Source organism: Rhodnius prolixus, unplaced genomic scaffold, assembly GCF_049639745.1.
Source record: "Rhodnius prolixus isolate KJV_2025 unplaced genomic scaffold, Rpr scaffold_2, whole genome shotgun sequence".
Taxonomy (NCBI): domain Eukaryota; kingdom Metazoa; phylum Arthropoda; class Insecta; order Hemiptera; family Reduviidae; genus Rhodnius; species Rhodnius prolixus.
Genome location: NW_027411592.1, coordinates 48,351,004 through 48,364,184, shown reverse-complemented (window position 1 = coordinate 48,364,184; position 13,181 = coordinate 48,351,004). Strand labels below are relative to the sequence as shown.

The window sequence follows — 13,181 nt, the reverse complement described above, 5'->3', positions numbered from 1 at the left end:
TTCGTTTTTTCATAATTTCATGCAGTGTTCTGACGAGTACATATCGAAAGATTATACGCAAACACACACACAAAAAAGCCACATTTTTGGAATTAGAATGCTTCCATGAGACTCGAATACTTTTACACTACCGCAACACTTTGTTAAAAAGTAAGCGAAAGTAATAAATACATAATAGCCAAAGTAATAATACTAAGTGCTGAAGTGGAGAAGATGTGCGATATTGTTCCGTTACCAGGAAACCATACGTGACATTTCTCTGCAAACTTTCTTTTCTCTTGTCATTGTATTCTTTCGCAGCAATTAGTTTAATTATAAAGATATACTAATCACATAGGTTACTAAATTCGCCGACAACGTGAAAATTACTTAAAACCAGTGTTAAACAGCGTAATAAATAATTGGTCATTACTTTATAACCAATTTATGGATTACAAAATCAGATAATAGGTTTATGTAATTATTAATTATTTTAAAAGGCTTTCCAGCATTGAAAAATATCAATTCTCTGATAGCAATCACTTTCACAACTGCAGAGATCAAATCTGTTTGCAGTGAAAATTTATTTTAACATTTTTCCAACTCACTACGGCTCCAGACATTACAATCAAAAATACTACGAAAACTTCTTAACGCTCCGTTCTGCATAACCTCACTATTCATAATGACCTCAAAATCCCTTTCATTACAGATCTTGCTAACACTCGTTTTCTCAAATTTCAGTCCTCTACAGCAGCTCATTCTAACCCTCTCATAGAACACCTATCTTCCTCCACATTACCAGGTAATCCTTTAAGGAGATTGAAGAGAAGATGGCCTCGTGATCTTCTCTTATCGTGAGAGCAAAGCCCGCTACTGGAGTGGCACCACTGGGTGCCTTCTCCACTCATGATTTTCTTTTCTTTTATTTTTTTATCAGGTACCATATTTGCTTGTTGCAACAACCGTTGCAGTTGTAAATTCCAATAAAAGGTTTAAAAAAAATATATTTATACTGAAATCAGCAATGTAAACACCGCTGATATTGCTACCGTCCATCATACTTTTCTTTTTACTTATACCAATGACACGACAATTCTCCACCCTCAAGAAGACCAAGTTCTTGTCAACAGTTCCCTTACATCCTACATTGAATCCTCTGAGCTTGAAAACAATTGTAGTTATAGGATTAGATTAGATTATCCTTAAGGCAAACTATCCTTCCATCCTTTTACCTAAACCACACTCCTCTTCTCACAACAGATTGGGTTAAGTACCAAGAACTCTGCATGGACAATCGCCTAAACAGATATTTATGTATTAGACTTAAGCGAAAAGAAATAAACTGACGATTCAAACTTCTCTCTGGTCTTCTCGAAACAATCGAAACTTCCTCTAAACAACAATCGACCTATCTACACAATGATTCTCAAACCAGTCTGGACATAGTACGTAATGGAACTTTGGGACTCAGTCAAAGCTTCCCAGTAGCTACAAATTCCAATACTTCCAATCGAAAACACTTCGTCAAATGTTCTTATTCTATTCCTAACTCTATCTTGTGCTAAGATCTCCTGTGTGTCTGAAACTGCAAGAAACCCAAGTTTAACGCTTCAGTTTCCTCTAATCTTAAACCCTCCAATTAGCAGAAAAATCTTCCAAGGCGGTTGAAACGCCGGTGGCCATGTTATCTTCAAAATGAAGTACCAGTGAATAATTTCGGAAGTTTCAGGGTTTTCCAATATGCTAATCATGTTTTTTTAATAGGTATCATCAGCTGCACTGGTTGCAAAAATGTTCTGCAGTAGTGAAAATAAATAAAATTAAAAAAACAAAAAACCTAATATTTACGTGGAAGATAAAGGAGGACAGTAATAGTTATTTATTTAACAAGTGTGGAAAGTAGTACTTTTTCTCACGCGAGGCAGGGTTTGCACGCACGAGCGAGCGAAGCGAGGCGAGTGCAAGTGCAAATTGCCGAGTGTGAGGAAAATACTTGACACTCGAGTTAAATATTATATTTTTTCTGCAACCATTAGATTTATTAACTAAAAAAATTAAAAATTTCATTTTTACAGTCTACAAAAAGTAATTTATTTATTATAAACATTTATATATTACAATTATTTATATTACTTACGTATTCACATTACTTATTACATTTTCTGCTGTTTCTTTTATTGATGGAGTGTTTTCTAAACAGGAATCGCAAGAATCCATTTTAAATTTCTATAAGGTAACACTATAACCTTTTTAACTGTTATAATTAAAAATATCTAATTATTTATTAAAGTATTATTTTTATTTCTATATTCCTTTCAATTTTTATTTTATTTTTTAATATTCGTTTTTTAATTATTTAGTTACGTTAAATCAGCTTAAGTTTTACAGAAAATATTTATGTTAATAACAAAACTTCTTATATCAAGGAAGCACAATAAAGTTTTTCCACTCACTTGTGCGGAAAGTGACACTAATGGGAATTTCCCCCCACTAGTGTGGGAAGTTGGGCAAAACACAGCTGATTTTAATTGAGTAATGAGAACTTCCCTACATGGTTGCAGAAAAAAGCCATTATTTGATTAGTAGAGTATATTACCCATATGTTAGAAATCCAGCACACGTTCGATAACTAGAAATTCGGTTACAACTAGAAAAGAGAGTTCATTCTACATTTCGTTTACTAAAACAGGATATGCCATTTAGTATACAATTTCTTTGGACTAAAAAAAACGTTTTAGCATAAAAAACCACTTTCCTTTTGTTCCTAACTAAAGAAAAGAATTGGTTTGTCCCATTTAAATAAGAGAGAAATTTAGTTATTATTCTCTTAAACTGCTGGAAATGGCAGAGAATATAATGTATAGTTTAACGTCTGGCTAGTTTTGTTTTTGTTCACTTCGTAGCGGAAGATCCTACTTATGGGAAATGAGTACTTCTTTTTGAAAAGCGCCAGTGCTTATGGGACACTAAGTATAACCTGTATAAATAAATCATTGCGTTCTTTTCGTCAGTAGAACAGTTAAGTAAGGAAAGGAGATTTCAATAACTAAAAATCTAATAGTTCTACGTGTATCTGTACTCATTTATGATTTTGTTGTTTTTTTTTTGTTTTTTTTGTTTGTTTTTTTTGGCATTGGCTTCTGCCATACAGCCAGCATCGTCTAGGTGCTTATCACTAGAATATCACTTACTCTCCGTTCTTACCTACAAATACATTTGCTTCACACATTCATCATTCTACTATATACCGCTATTTACATAAACTACTGCTAATGGATGGAGCAGCACTCTGTGCTCCTGCCATCCTTCTCGCTTAACCAAAATTAAAATCACGTAATCCTTCTCTAAGCATTTTGTTCCATTCATTCTAATTCGGCTATAGCTTCTAAATACATTCATATTTCATTGCTAGCTCTGCTATCGACTTAAGCACATAACTGTTGGTGGAGAATATAATGTCTTCGTAGCGACATTTTGTTGTTAGGAATAGTTAATTCTCCTGTCAATTTTTGGAACTATCTTTAACAGAAACATTCAGGCTCTTATTATGCAGACTTCTTTACCACTTTAATGCATCTGCAGCTGTACTTATTGTCATTCTGAATCTTCTCTTCTACCATTTTCTCATTACAAACAAAATGCCCGCCTCTGCACGAGCTACCCGTAAGAGATAAAAAAAACTAAACATAACTCTATTTGAACTTTGAAACCTCTGCTTCACATATTAGAGCATGGATTACCATTTTACTTGTGATACCACATCAGATTTGTTCATTTTTTTGTTTTCTAGCCTCTTCATAATATTGTTGATAATTGATATTGTTAATTATATTCCATTAAGAGGTAACAAAAACGAAATATCAAGTTTAATTATTTGTTCTAATTAAATACTTTAGCGGCAGTTGCAGTAAGAGAATAATTGCTTTGTATCATCCTAATATCAAGCTGTGTGAATATAGTTTTGAAAGAAACATTACGAAAGAAGACAGAACTTCTCACAGAAATTTCATCAAAAAAAAGAATTTGTTTAATTTTAAAATATGGACCAATTTAATAGTTTACCTTTTTGACCTAAACAAACACTATAAAAGTTTGTGTACTCACGGTCATCTGGGTCAATAAGAAAACTATCCTCTGGCCTTAAAAAGTCTTTAAAACTAAAATCACTGATGCAGCTATTAGCGCACACTCCAGCATCAAAACAATAAGAAAGAATTGATTTCTATGTATTTCATCAACTACACAAGAACAACAAGGTTGGGCTCTCCGGCTGGTTAATTCAAGTGTAACGGTGTGCAAGTTACGACCTAACTTATACATTGCTAATAAGTATTTATATTCCAGCGTGGTCAGACTCATGGTATAACCAGCATAGCATCAATAATACGTTATCTAACCGTTTCATTTCTATTGCAATTGTTAGTTGTTCCGTTCTGCTTTAACTAGGTAATTTAAAATGTGATTTTAATACTTAGAAAGAGAGAGCTCTCTAATTTAATCTAGCTTACATAGTACGCTTCGGTAAGTACAGTAAAGCACGCGCCATCTGATTGCTGTTATACTACCACCTGCTGTGGCGTCAACTACGAGCATACCCGTTCGAGATATGTGAGCTTTCCGATATCCATTTATATCTAGATTTATATCAAAAACCAGTATTTAGCCGATCTGGCTGATCAGTAAATTTCATATGAATGTATACTTAACTATAGAAATTTAAATAGAATTATTAACTTCATGAAATTTGAAAATTTTATTAAATTTTCACAAAAAATGAGAAGGTATTTTTTCTATTTGTATTGTCTATGCTAAAAAAAAAACGTGCTGGAACAGCCATATGTCCTCTTTAGCCTTTTAAAGCTTGGCGTTTCTTGTCTCTGCGATGGACCAAATGTGATTAATTAAACGAAAAACATTAAATTTTTTGAAATATGTCTCGATAATAAGCACATAATAAAAGAATGAGTCTAATCAGAAGATTCTGAACTAATACAATTTTCCATTGTTTGCAAAATTTGATTAATTTAGATCAAGCGTGTTAAAATTGTGGCCCGCAGGTTGTATGCAGCCGACATAGAATATCTATACAGTCCATCTAATATAAATACTTTAACAAAGCAGTCAGTTATTGGTTTTGAAGCATTATATAATTTCTAATTATAAGCTACAAAACTTGTAGAGAGTATATTCAGTACGTATTTGAATTCAAATAACGGTAAAACTAAACGATCCGTTCATAACCAAATAAAGATTATAGGGTTCCAAAAGAATATAACTAATATTTGTCAACCAAATTTGTGCAGATTCGAAAAATTCGGATGTAAAATTACTTCCACATATGGAAATAATTATCGAAGTGAGAAGTTATTTATATTTAAGGAAAACTGTCAAATATAGTATTACTGAAATACTCGGACAGGTGAGTTTTAAAGATACTCATGTCGATAAAAGTTTCGGCTGAAGTTGTAAAGAGACACATCAGGGGGGAAAAAACCTGAACTAATTTTAGTGTTACACTTTTATTTTTATATTCTCGAAATTCCTAAATCCATATTTACCGACATTTGCCGACGTCATTATTATTTTAGTGAGTTTACAAACTGAGTCCTTATTTACTTGACAATTTAAGTGGGACACAATTGGCTTGGGTATTAGTTTGATATTTGACACTTTTGAAAAGTTTCAAATGAAGAGATATAAAAAGAAAAAGGCAAAAAACTCTTGCAATTTTCAACAAAATATTTTGGGAAATTATACATCAATATTGATTGCAAAATTTAAAGAAATCATTGCCATCTAGAATACATCACACTTAGTGATACAAAAAAAGTAATTGCAGTTAAGAGAGCCAACAAAGTAAACAAATTATCTGGATCCTGCCATTAACTGCATGTTTGTCATGAGGAGAGAGTTACATATCCGTGGCTAAAGTGATTCTGTGCCTGACAACTGGACGGTCAGAGTATTCACAGCAGATACGTTCACCCACTACTGGATGTGAAAGTATGTCCGATCAACTGTTAAGTTTACAGGTCATTCAATACAATAACTCTCCTATTTTCAATTATAGTTACCATTAAAATGTTAAAAAAATGAAATTTTTATTATTATCGTAGTAGTTCCTCACGTAACCCACTAGTTAGATTATTAGATGTAGTCAGGGAAGACTGTAATCAGATCTCCACTGAAACCTCAATCATCAGTTATGGCGACCGGAAGTAATATCTGGTAGCGTGTAAAGTGTGTAACGAACAGACCTGAGTGTGATTGATACTGGGATGAGTTTGGCCAGGGAACTAGCTAAACCCTCCACTCCAGATGCAATCTGTACCTATCTCAGAGTAAGCTCCAAAATACACGGACGGGTCTGAAGGGCGAGCTCTAGAATGGAGGAGCCACAATACGAGTAGATCCTAAGGGGTCGCAGTGGCGTAGGCCTTGGGCCGCCCTACTAGAATCTTAATCAAAGATAAAATAAACGACTTCTGTTGAAGCTTTGCGACAAAATTTAAAAACTATAGCGATGCAATAAAGTTCTTAAATTCAGATAAAGAATGAATTTAAGAACTTTATATATCATTTTTATTCCTATAATTCAAGAACGAATTGAATGCAGTTTCAGAAAAGTCTAGAAGAAGAAGAGAACACTCTTAAGTGCAGCTGCACAACTAAGTTGCATTAATAACATCTGCTATAAAAATAGTCTTAGAATAAATAGTCTGCCATAAAGATACTCTCTAGATATATTACAATAAGAATTCTATATTATGTTCAGTAGCCCGATCACCGTCGTACTCAATAATAGAATTATTAATAAAAAAAAAAAAAGTAAAGTAATCGTCTATTTTTTCAGGCGGGGCTTAACGTCCAACTACCAATTAGGAGTCGTGGACGGAGGCGACTAACAAACATACTTTACTGTAAATTTCTTTTATTAACCATTAAATAAAACCCAAGGCCTATGACCGGTAATCGAACCCAGTACCACAATACATAAGTATTAGCTTCGCAGGTCTCGCCTCTAACCGCTCGGCTACCGTGTCGCCTTAGAACTATTAATATAGAAGTAGGATAAATGTAATGTAGGATAAACTTTAATAATAAGTAAATGATATAATTACACGAGAAAGATCAACGTCAATATAAATAATCATTTCACATTCCCAAAAAAATGTATAATTGGACAGTGGATTGTTATTATTCTATTCTGATTTCGCCAAAATTGTTCTATTCTGCATTCTTGAGTACAAATTATTTCTATATTCTTATTCAATAAACCGACAACTGAACTCGTTATTATTTATTCATTTAACTCGATGTTAACATCAACATGCATCATACAAAAAAACTCTACTCGCTTATCGAATAAAAAACACTACATTTAGCGTCGTGAAAAGTATCCAACGGACTGACTTATAAGCCAGTAAATTTATTGAATGTGTACTTGATATATTGTAAAAATGTACTTCCGATATAATATTTTATACTTAAATTATTCAAGCAGCCATATAATCACGCCAACATCTAATTCTTGAAATAATAATATAGTAATTATAGTATAAAATATAAGCGCATACAAAAATAAAAAAAATTAAAAACACGAATTACTACTTGTTCTCATGAAATGCTTAATTATATGTGGAAGTAATAAATAAGGCCGTGAGATCTATGGGAATAATCATGGTTTTTTGTTGCAAAATATTAAGTTACTAACTTTAAATTAACAATAAAATAATTATTACAATAACTCAGTCTGTCTGTTCGAACTAATATACGAGTATGTGTACACACTCCAAAGGTTTTTAAGTTCTCGCTTTCACCACTAAGAGAGAGTGTGTAAATGCATACCTTACTTTGTTTAAGTTTGTGTCCCTATTTTTAATAGTTATAATTTTGTTATTTTGTAAAAATTAATAATAATAACAAATCAAACAGCAGCTGGTGGTCCATTGGACGAAGAAGCGCTGTCATGAGAACTGTTTTAGATAATGGAAGTGAAACAATACTCTAAGTCTGAGACTAGAGAACTTGCTATATGCTGTCGAAGATTGCAATGTAATCAGATGATAAAGATGCTGCTCAAGAAGTTGAACAAAAAGAATAGAATTATGGTTGGTTTAAGGACTTAGTTTCACCAGAATCATTAAGTCATAGGTTAGCGGGACGAACTACATATTAATTAAAGCTTAATGGGAGCTGTGATCATCATGAAGATCTGTATATTTCGAGAGGATGAAGTACTCGTATATTGGCTATATAAAGACTATTAAGGTGGTGGTTTGTGCGACGAAAATAGGTTAATCGAAAGGATACAAGAAAATACACTCATAAGATGTGTACAGCGCAAAGCAGGACTTGCAGTTAATGAAGACAAAACGAAGTACTTGTGGATTGGATATGAAGGTGTTGCGCCTATCTGAAATTACATTAGCAAGTATTGGAAGAAATGTTTTTCTTAGCACACATCTCTGATAGCGCTGACTTCTGATTTGAATAAGAATACCGCTGGCTAAAAGTACATCGATTTGTACAACAAAAAGAGAAGTCGACTGGTCTCCAACCCAAAGAAAGTAAGCAAGACTGTAAAAAAGTATTTATTTGACCTTAAAAACACATTTGTTGGGAGTTGTAACACTAATAGAGTAACGATCTTGTAGGAAAATTGAACCAACTTGAATGAGGATGTTGGCGTGGAGGGTGTGTACGTTGGACAGGTCATGTAGGAAATGATACCTAGAAGCATGTTGTAAACACAGAGGCGGAAGATGGAGTTCTAGATAGAACAATGGGGAGCCTATGCTTACACATAGGCAAGTGGCTACAGAGTTAATTCCACTGGGTCCTAGAAGATCTACAATGAAAAAGCTCCAAGAAGTATTTACTTCTGTAGAATGAGATGAATTTTTTGTGAGAGATGAGCTAGAATTTTCAAATATGATCGCCAAAACTTAATGCAAACAACCTGTGATGCTAGATGAGAGGCTAGAATACGAGCAGGGATGGCCAAGAAGTACCTGAAGAAGTTGTCAGTCCACTTGCTCCTCACAGGATGGAATTATAGATACAAGAACCTTGTGTCTCCAATCTGTAACACCCCACTGGAGGTTTTTACTAGAAGAAGAAAACGTTTCTCTTTAAGAAGCTATTTATTTTAGTTCCTAACTTACAATACCAGCAGTTTTAGGTTTACGGGTTTTTCAGTCTGCTGATATTTTGTAATGTCTGTATGAAACTGAAATTAAATCATAGAAAACCACGATAATGGATGTTGGCGTGGTGAGCATTATTAAATTAGGGTGTGTACGTTGGACAGGTCATGTAGGAAATGATACCTATGTGTTTGCCACAACACAATCAATCATGAAAAATTTTACTATTGATTACAAAAATATCCTATTGTTTAGCCAAGGAGATAAAAATGAAAATTGTTAGTTATCCCAAGGCCATAGTTTTCATGAAATACATTGACCCTTTTGGGATAGCGGTAAAACTATTGATTATCCAATTTTAATAAACTTGTTTCTTCTTTAGTCTACCATTTTGTTTGTTTGTTTTTGGTTTTAATCTAAACAATTAATGAAACAAGGCACCTCTTCAGCTCTGTTTGCAACAATATTTAAAAAAAACAAAAAAAAAAGCGGTAAAGAGGTATCTAGCTTTATTAATTGTTTGGATTACAGTGAACAAAAAGAATTCAGTACTTTTGACTCTAGTAATTTCAGTCTCTTCATCTCGAAAATCTTCATTATTAATTATTTTTTGCGAGCCCATTTCATTTACTAATCCAGGCGACTTACCCAAGTGCAACTAAGCACTAGAAATCTGCAAGTTTTTTACTTCTTCTTTCTCATTACAAGAAACTTGTTTCTCTTTTGGCCATAGACTCCTTGCAGCTACACTAATATAATGGGCAAAATGAGTCATTGACGTGTGAAGTCGTGCAATGTTCGTACAACAATAGTCATGCTGATTAGACTTCTATTATTGTTACAGACATGCTATACTATAGCAAAGCGTTACATTTTCTTAAATACATTTAGAAAAACCATAACTAATATCTAATCTTTGTAGATAATATCAGTTTTCATTTGTGCATGAAATTAAAAATAATAATGACGTTTTTATTTATATACAAATGATTTTTAAAAATATAATAATCAAATCTTCTGGGTAATATTTACTATAATTAAGTTGATTTACATAAAAGAAAAGTTTTATTCCAAAATATTTGGATGTTTTAGGACTATCAAACTCAAAAAGGTGTTATGTTTTTTACAAAAAGATAAAGAAAATGAATAACAAAAACAATCTCCCAACAACAGACGCCCTTGTAAACTGTACAAAAAATAATTGTTGCGAAGAAATAAGCAAGTAATGAAGCCAAATAATAATTAATAAGAATCCCAAGTTTGAAAAAGATTTGGGCGTTAAAACTTTTGAGATTTGCATTAAAAAACAAATCGTAAGAATAACTTTTGTTTTGCTCTAAAGCGTAACAAAAATACAAAAGTAATCAAAAAACCTCTAGGAACAATTAACAATAAACAACGTTTTAAAATGAAGAAATTACATTTTTAAACTATAGCTTAAAAAGAAATAAAGATAAAATGGTAGAGTTAAGAGAACCAATGCTTTGTGCTGCATAGTATTGGTTTAAAAATTTGAAGAAGAACTGCATCTAGAAAGTGAGCAACCCAACTGTTTTAAGAGAAAATGCAGAGGCTTAACCTCAATTAAGAACTAGAAAAACTTGCGAGCAGGATAGCAGTATCTCAATCTATACTATAAATAGGCATTTACATAATATTCGAACAGTGCCTTAAAACTGAAGAACTAAATCAGACAAAATGTCACCACAGCAAAAGGCAGAAACAGAAGTTAAAGTATGTCAATCTTTTCTTAAAAATATAAGTGTGATTTTTTATTTATTTATAAATATCGCAGCATCAATCTGGATGAAAATTGGTTGTACTTTAAATAAACCTAACTCAAAAACAGCAGGTTAAAAACTGGCCAGCCTGTTTCATCGAAGGGGAGGTTGCAATAGTGGTGCATTTCGAGCTGTGCATAGCAATCTAAACTCTTTTTTCATCAAAATTTGGATAGATTTGCTCGGTTCTGGCAGAAAAATTACTTCTTGTTAGGCAACAGAAAATTTATTTCAAAAGCATAACCAGATCAAAACTTAATGAGATTGAGTTGGTATATTTCTTTCTAACCCTTCTTACAACATGGACATTCGCTTCTTCTTCGGACGACCAAATATACGATTCAACTTCTTGTAGGTTAAAAGATACAAAGTTGGGATTATACTTTGAAGGTAAAATCAGGACGATTTTTCATAAAACTGGACATTTTATTTGTTTAAGCTAATCAGTTGTGTTTTAGTTATTTCTGTTGAAGTTGAAGTTATGTGAAAACTATTATTGGACTTATTCATGTAATAAAAACACACACTTCACGAAAAAAGTTAAGCTAGCTCATTTTACTTTCTATCAAAGCATTCAACGACGATCACAAGAAACGTTATAAGAACTCAGTGAATAAAAATCAATCAATAGACTAAAGAAAACTTACCAATAATTTTCTGTATTTATTTATCCTTCCTGAATCTTGTCGATTTAAGAGTTCACTTGTAACAAAATTTTCATCAGCAGATATAAGATTAGTCTTTACCGACATCATTTCACTAATAAAGACAACACAAGACTGATTTATATCCCTTAAAAAATGAAACTAATGAAACCAATTGCGCGCTGTGGAAAATAAATAAAAAAAAACAAAACTATAGTAGAGTGGGGGATCTTCCGTAATAAAAGTGTTTGAAAAAACTAGTTCTTTAGTTTCCGGAGATGCGTGTGAACATTGGTAAAGGCTAAATGAAACTGCTCCCACGTTCGGAAAAGATTCCCTTTTTTTGTGTATGTGTGTGTATGTTTGTTCGTGTGTTCTCCATTTCTACCTGTGGACATCAACGCGTGAATGTGCAACAGAGTGTGTCATCTTCTTGATTCGTATGCAACCTACATTTTAATTTAATATTAATAAAGTTGTTCAAAATAATTATCTTTTATTTTAATTATAAAGAGGTGCAGGGAAAAAATAATTTAATGATTTAATTAATATTATAATTTCTGTTAAATTAAATTATTCTCTCACTGTTAATCCATGAATATTTTAATTTAAAAAAACCAATGCCCTCTAAACTTACAAAATATTTTGAACGATTCGTAGCTCTATACAGTTCTGTCTACAGTCTCTCATCGCTACTTATTATTAGAGTATTTTATTTTACAAAATACAAAAGATTACAAATGAAAACACAGATAAAGTATTATAAAATTAACAAAAAGGACATACACTTGTTTGCGACCATCAGCAGGGTAGTTGTTAACAGTTCCAAAATATAAATATAAATTATATATAACATTAACTAAAACAAACTTCATATCAAAATACTTTAAACAGAAAATACTCTATAATTACAAATACGATCTATTTGGCTATTAAATAACGAGACTATTGCTGTAAAACACTTTATTTTAAATTTATACATATTTAGTTATTATCACCTTCAATATAAACCCCTCCCCTATCCCTGTAACGCTCCATGCGAATTTACCATTGTTCGAAACAGTGCTGGAAGTCTTCTTCTGTGAGCTCCTGCATGACGCGTGCCGCTTTTTCTTTCACAGCTTCAACGTACTGGAAATCATGTTTCTTTTAATGCAGATTTGACTTTGGGGAACAGATAAAAGTCACATGTGATCAGGTCAGGCGAATAAGTCGGATGGCCTAAAACTGGGATGTTGTACTCTGCTAGAAACTTCTTGACAGGCAATGCAGTGTGAGCCGGCAATCTACCACTGCGAGTGAATCGCCAATCGTCCTGAGATTTGCTCGCGGATCTGAACACCAACATAGACATCTCTTCCCTTGTTTATCACATACCATATACACCTCTACACATATTTACTTATTTTATGCACTTATTATACAGTTAATTGTATACATGTAAATGTAAGCTACCAAGAGAAAGTAAAGAATTCCTTGATTTATAAATTAATAGAAGAAGTAAGTAGTTCTTTTTATACCGCTGCGGTTTAAAATATTTTTCTCTTTGGTAGTAGATAGCAAATATTTCCACGCCACCTTTGACCCTTTGGAATGGTGCTGGAGTCGGTAAAATGTCACCCAAC

At 32.7% G+C, this 13,181-nt stretch overlaps 1 protein-coding gene across 7 annotated transcripts in view; it reads right to left on the bottom strand.

Moving 5' to 3' along the window:
• The window catches only part of ssp6 (PDZ domain-containing short spindle 6), a 133,380-nt gene that overhangs the window by 43,740 nt on the left and 76,459 nt on the right, over window positions 1-13,181 (bottom strand). Inside the window, exon 1 of one of the 7 annotated variants that reach the window (XM_074119650.1) lies at window positions 11,560-11,713. The exons of 3 other annotated variants lie outside the window; for them this stretch is intronic. In XM_074119650.1, coding sequence (XP_073975751.1) covers window positions 11,560-11,667 — 108 coding nt within the window. In that variant the 5' untranslated portion in view covers window positions 11,668-11,713. Of the gene's footprint in view, window positions 1-11,559; window positions 11,714-13,181 lie in introns of those variants that run through there. 3 more of the 7 variants (XM_074119649.1, XM_074119653.1, XM_074119652.1) reach the window with 3 other exon arrangements.